Raw genomic sequence first — 6,791 nt, 5'->3', positions numbered from 1 at the left:
AAAAATGCCTTTAAAGAAAATCGTCTATTTTTGTAATAGTATGGCTATATATTTTATCATTTATATTATCAAAAGAATATTAAAATAAATTCTAATATATATATATATATATATATATATATATATTTAAATGATGATTTTAAATGCCTTGTATATGAGATTTTATATTATTATTTAATACCAAGTGTTTAAAACCTATTTACTTTAAATAAATTCTTCTTTATTTGTTAAGTAATCTAAAGTAATAATTCAAATATTTAAATAAATAGTAAAAATTTATTCATTTAAACCTAATCACAAGATGTGTATAACATATGATTCTTAAATAATTTGAATGAATGTCTCTTATTAAAAACTTGTGCCTTCTAAGATGAGTTAATGGAATTTGTTGCCAATCACCATGTGTATTTGATAGTTTTACAATTTCACTGTTATGCCAAATATTTTAATTTTGATTTCAATTTTCTTTCTTCAAAACATTAAGATTACTGATTTTGAGAAAATCAATAATAAATAATAATAAATTAGCAGTAAATTTCATCTTTATTTTCCCCAATGTTTTAGTTTCTTAAAACAAAGAAAAACTGAAAACTATATATATATATATATATATATATATATATATATAATGACTAAAAAACAAGTAAAATAATATTCTACTTTAATGTGATCTATAAACATCAAAGTTTGTTTGATTTACAACAAATCTACCAATCAACCATCTAAATTACAATATTTTAAAGATTTCACAATGCAATGTATTCTTAGTTCAAGAGAGAGGTGGTGTCTGAGTAGGGAGCAGATGTTAATTAGTACTTCAGATACAAAGTCTCATCGTGTGGAGGGGATAGAGAAGGCCAATAAAAATTCCTTATCCCATATCCAGCCTAGTCAGAAATGAAGACGATGTACAAGACAATCTATGGTAATACTTTTATTTCTTAAGAACATGAATATACCAACAATATTTTTTTTCCAAAAGGCACCTCGATTAATACATTCCATAGCACAAAACATTAAATAGTTTTGGTGTTCGTGAGTGCCCTCACTCTATCCCTCGAACAAAGCTGGAATATGAGATTTTCAGCAGCTATTTTGAGAGCCTTTGAAACTTGGCTAACAAAAAGTAGTATATTTGTTTTAGACCCTAATATGAAAAGATGAAATGGAATGCAATATTTTCTTCTTTTAAATATAAAGCCAACTTAAAGAGATTTCAACCAATCAAAACATTTAAAATTTAAGTTCTCTCACCTTGTCCCACAAGAATAAAGTGGTCCTAAATTTCTATTGTCATACACATCCCACGAAGAATCTATCTTTTGATAGACACATTCATAGGATTTGACTTGGCAAAAATGCCATGTCAAGAAGATTCTTCATCCTAAATCTATTCTTTCATAATAAGCTCTTATTCTAAGTCAATTAATTTTTGGCATTTTAAATTGAATTTTATGTTTCTTGACAAACATAAAACACATATGCTACATTCATTTACTAAAAGAAAAAAAATGATTCTTATAATCAAGTTCACATTAAGAAGCCTCTTTTGATTGACTTATATATATAAAAAAAATCAATTAAGAAGATATGAAAATAGTAAATGAGGTGGAATGCATTTTTTTTCTATATGGCATGAATAGTGTTGTTTCTTAGAATTTATATTAAGATTTTTTATACCTAGAAGACTATGGTACAAAATCCTCACAAAGGTCTTCTACTTAATAAAACAAACTCTCTTTTCGAAGCATTAAGCTTTGAAAATAGTATAGAGAAAATAAATACTAAATTATCTTTTCTAATTATTTTAGATAGAAGATCTTAATTATTTATTCTAAAATTAGAAAAATATTTTAAATATATATTTTAGAAAATTTAAAATAATTTTTTAAATTTTAATAGAAACCACTTCTTGAGATGGATTTGTTGCACATTTATGGGACAACATTGTTTATGCCAACCTCACAATGTCTAGTTTTTCTTCCTATAATATAGTTGATTTTCTCAAGAATAAATTCAATCAAGAGAGGCTTCTAAACTTTAATCAATCACAAGTTATAAAAGTTGTGGCTTCTTGCCTTCTCCATAAGCATAAAAGATCTCCTTCGATCCACCTCTAGAGGCGGTTTTCACTGAAATTTATAAAGTTGGATTAGAAATTTCTTAAAACATGTATAATATCTTAAATTTAATAATATTATCATGATAATTAGAATCAAAATACAATTTGGCACATGTCCTTAACTTGTCCTACTTTTTACTATCTCCAAAAAGTAAACTCTTTTCAAAAAATGATTTTTATTCGCCAAGGGAGCAATCTTCACAAGACTTTTGGACCATGATTTTCAAAGTGAGCCTCTAGTTATTGAATGACACCCTTATGCAACATCTAACTGGGATGGTGGCAGGCATGATGAACTAAAAAAGTGTTTTTAGACTCATATGCAAAAGGGTCATATCCTCCAGAGCTGTCATTATTCTGAGACAGGTACTTCCACGTAACTGGCAGCCTTTGTGGGGTTTGCATATTATATGCTTCACATGAATCAGTCCAGAGTCCTTATCCTTCCTGAACTCCCACGTCCTGATTCTTTGTGACTTTTTCATTGTTACATTGTTGCTCTTTTGCTCATGACTCTTGCAGAATATTCAAATTTCAGTCAGTATTATGATAGTGTATATATATATATATATACACACACATATTTTCACTACCCAGGTTAGGTATCAACAGAGAAGGCTAGTTGCTTGACTGGGAGTTTGAAATTATTCTGCAGCCATCTACCACTGCCTTTAAAAGGAAGATTTTCTTTCAGCCATATGTGTAAAATAAATTCAAATGTCCAACACCTTGGTTCTGCAGGTCTTGTTTCTTAAGGCCCATTAGCACATCATAACATCACCATCAAGAATGTTGTTCAGGTATGAATTCATTTCTCTTTCTGATCATTGTGTTGGCAGTCCCATGATAGTAACTAGTTCCACCTGTAATTGGAATTGCACAATTGACATCAATCCAACAACTTGGTTGTTATTAATCCAGCATATTTATCATTGATGGGCTAAATTTGTCTACTATCAGTCCAGCGGTGGGTTTAATCTTCTTCCAGATACAAATCTCACTGCCATGAATTTGATGATGTATGAGTGTTTGCTGCGGACACATAACCTCCCACGAGGATCCAAAGCACTCAAAAAGCAGCAACAGCAACGCCAGGAATCAGCAATACAACAGGAGACTTCGATCCTATCCTCTATCTCATCACCTCCACCACAACATCTAAAACCTCAACCTCGATCACAACTAAACTCATTCTCCATTGCTTCCTTGACAGGAACAACCACCGGTCGAACTTTAACTATCGCCATAACAACAGCTACTTCTACAACACCACATTAACCTAAAGCCATCTAGAGCTAAGCAGCGGCAGAAATAATCCCAGGTTGAGCTCTCTTGTCCTCATCGCCACTAATAGAAGAGCGAAGGCTCCTGCGCTGGGAAGATGGCAGGTTGGGATCTAAGAGATGACATGGAGGCACTACTCAACGAGGATTTAAAGGACTTTTATGCCCAACTCACCTGTTACATCCTGTAAAGCTTGCTAACACACCACTGTTCGGTCATTGGGCAAAAGTATATTAGCCGGTGTTTGGCCTTCGTTGCCAGTGTATCCACTTTCCTTGGAATACTCAAGCAATCTGGTTTACAAAGATGGGTAAACTTCTTGAGCATTTTACAATCTATTTACAGATTCGAGATATCAGTAACATACCGAAAACTAATAATTTATATTCCCTTCAGTTCTAACTGTTGTCAAAGTCGATTCACTGCTGTGTAGAATTCACATCTGAATTATTTACATCCGAGTGATATGCTTTGCTTCCAGTCGTATGGACCAGATTTCAGGATACTTGGCAGAAACATTCGATAAATACAAGAACATGAATTTGCAATGGAAATAATTTATGATCCTCAGTTATAATTTACACAATTGATCGAACTCATGCTATGTACACAAAAAAATCTAGGAGCATTGAACATTGTCCTCGTTTCCATCACCCCCTGCAAACTCCATCAGCTCCACCACATCCTTGTTCGAAGATTTGTTGTGCCATCGTCCCCACAAGTAGCCCAGAAACTGCCTGTGCTGAGATCCACCTCGCTTATCCCCTACATGTGTATGATTTACGAAGTCGTCCTCATATACCTGCAGAAAAATACAATCAACATCACGTTAACAGCCGCATTCTTCGAGGGGAAAAAATCTACGACATTTTCAGGTCACTTTGAAAGCCAAATTTGGCTACCGTTCTTGAAATATGACTCGAGGTCACTGGCTTTCAGAGTGACCTGAAAATAAAACATTGCAATCATTTTGAGTCACAAACAAGCAGGTTCTGCATCTCTTGGAATGCGACAGTGAAAGCCCTAAAAGAAATCCTGTTCAAGTTACTCCTCCGCAGAAGCATATAACCCGCATTTTCTTTACAACTTGTATAAAAATTTCATGAGAGAATAACCTTTATGGGGTTGACGCGTTTCCAATTATTCTGCTGAAACTGAGTGTGGGCCGACTGGAAGTACAATCCCTCCCAGTTACCAATCCCACCTAGATTCTCCACGCCATGAAATGTGTTGGACACAGATTCCATTTCTTCTGCTGACTGCGGAAGATTGAGCTCCTCCACGAACAGGCTAACATCTGTCACAGGGCTTTCGGTGTCTGTGGTGACTTTAATCTCAGGCTTCCTACACATGCTGCAGCACCATTTGAGTCCGGACTTTTGGGCCGGCTTGATCTGCACAGGAAGAGGGATTGGTCAATCTCGCTGCGCATGAATCTCCTGAAAAAACGAAGCAAACAAAATGTGCTAAATGCCGCAATCTGCCCGGCACTTCATGACTAGAAAATATATTTCACGATATTGAACGATGTTCATATTTTACTGTCAGCAAGAACCCTCTCGCTGAGAAGCACGGCTCATGCAAATGCCAAACTTCAAAAACTTTGTCACGAACCTGCAGCACGGAGCACTTATGGCATTGCACAGGAAGAAAACGCGGCATGATGTCACCAACACTCCCTTCACATGCACATTCACAGCCCGACCTCTACCCCAGCTTCTCTGCCTCCTCTTACTCTTCACTCCAACCTCCCAACGCTGAGCTCGACTATCACAAAACGCCGCTTCATCCAGGAAGCTCGCCAGCTCTCTCACATCCACGCACAAACGCTACTCATGTCGTAATACTTAGTTGCAAGTCCCGACTTGCAGAGTAAACAAAACAGGAAGTCAGTAGAGATACCCAACTCATGTATTGGGCATCCAAACAGGAACAACCCCACAAATTCGACAATCGCTCACAACAGAGCCCTCACATAGAAGAATCCCCAACAACTGCTACTCCGTTCTATTTAGCAGCGTCCTCGCCACTTCATGCCGCTTTCTCCAACCCAAAAGCTCAAAAAGCACTCAGGACACGCAAGAGGGATAGTGGGGCTTCTGACATTGCAGATCCTAATTGAAAGCCCTCATAACTGAGCTAAAGGGATGAAGGCGGGGTGCCGGCGCCACCAGCCGCATCAGAACAAAGTAAGATTCTTCTCCACATCCGAGTAAAAACTCAGGAATAGCAAATAATTAGGGGCTGTGAAACGCGACGATGGGATTCAACCTCCGCTGCACGTGCGACTCCTCTCTGAAGTCGCGAGGGTGAATGATTCAAGGGTGGCCCATACTGGCGTGGCTGCGATCATTCGACGATGCGGATAACAAGTTGGGAGTTGCCGATTCACGTCATGAAAAAAAATAGAAATAAAAAACACCAAAAAAAACACAAAAAAAAACACAAAAAAACAAAAAATCGCACAGCCAGACGGCAAAGAAGGGATTGTTTGATTGATGGATCGATGGAGCGATCGATTCCAGGGGGGATACTCACAGGGCGCCGTTTGTAGCACCAAGTGTGCGTCATCGCGGCACTGATCACGAGAGGAGGAGGAGGAGAAATCGCTTGCTTGCTTGATTGCTTGCTACAGGGCATGGAACATGACGACCATGGGCGCCACTCTCCGGCTGTTCAAAGGAGTTGGGTACCAGTTTCCTCGCTGCTTATTCCGATTGCGCAGCTTATTTTTATCTCGCCCCGACGGCATTTCCTGATCTCCCAATTCCCGCTCGCATCCATTCCTCTTCGCTTCTGGACGCCGCCGCCGCCGCCGACGCCGCGATCAGCGTGGCCTGCGGCGTTCGTGCTTAGAGAGTAGTCTGACATAGCCAGTTACTAATCATGCTTGATTAGTGAGTCTTTTTCTGTGGCAGTTACTAAGTCTGTCTATCACGTTGACGCTAAGTTGAGTTTAGTGTTTATTGAATAAATTTTGTGGAAATCTTTAGTATGTTTGGGGACTTGCGCTGATCATGGAGTGTAATATTTTTTTAATATTATAATTTGATGAGTTTTATTTAGTGTCTTTTTTTTTAAAGATTGGGTCAGAGAATTAGGAGGGAGGTTAATTCTCCAAACCATGACGGTTCCAAAGTAAACTGAACCAGATTTTGTTCAATATCTTTTATTAAATATGCTGGATTTCAAGATGAATTTTAGTTAACTATGCTAAATTTCATTCTTGTTGTTTGTTTGCTGTAGGTTTAGGGTTTTGGAATTGGTCAAATTTTAAACAGACTGAGAATATTGCTCATGGTGAACTTTCTTATTGTTTAGATATTATTCAAGTATATCACACTATCATGTGAATACCTGTGAATAGAGTAATTGATTTGTTAGC

The 6,791-nt window shown here is 37.1% G+C and overlaps 1 protein-coding gene and 1 long non-coding RNA gene across 2 annotated transcripts; both read right to left on the bottom strand.

Moving 5' to 3' along the window:
- Positions 1-3,945: 3,945 nt before the first annotated feature.
- Positions 3,946-5,379, bottom strand: LOC112287363 (uncharacterized). The gene is made up of 3 exons (XM_024530296.3): positions 5,021-5,379; positions 4,522-4,800; positions 3,946-4,208 (listed from the first exon to the last, which is right to left on the bottom strand). Exons 1-3 carry the CDS (start codon positions 5,066-5,068, stop codon positions 4,026-4,028), a joined length of 510 nt encoding a protein of 169 aa, XP_024386064.1. The 5' UTR covers positions 5,069-5,379; the 3' UTR covers positions 3,946-4,025.
- A 229-nt stretch (positions 5,380-5,608) lies between these two features.
- LOC149988276 (uncharacterized) lies at positions 5,609-6,395 on the bottom strand. Its single transcript, XR_016505161.1, has 2 exons — positions 5,945-6,395; positions 5,609-5,749 (listed from the first exon to the last, which is right to left on the bottom strand). It is a non-coding gene; the product is annotated as an uncharacterized LOC149988276 (long non-coding RNA).
- Positions 6,396-6,791: the final 396 nt, after the last annotated feature.

The sequence above is a fragment of the Physcomitrium patens genome, chromosome 10 (assembly GCF_059467195.1).
Source record: "Physcomitrium patens ecotype Gransden chromosome 10, ASM5946719v1, whole genome shotgun sequence".
In the NCBI taxonomy this organism is placed as follows: domain Eukaryota; kingdom Viridiplantae; phylum Streptophyta; class Bryopsida; order Funariales; family Funariaceae; genus Physcomitrium; species Physcomitrium patens.
Note: the sequence above shows the minus strand (reverse complement) of the source record. Positions and strands in the feature narration are given on the sequence as shown.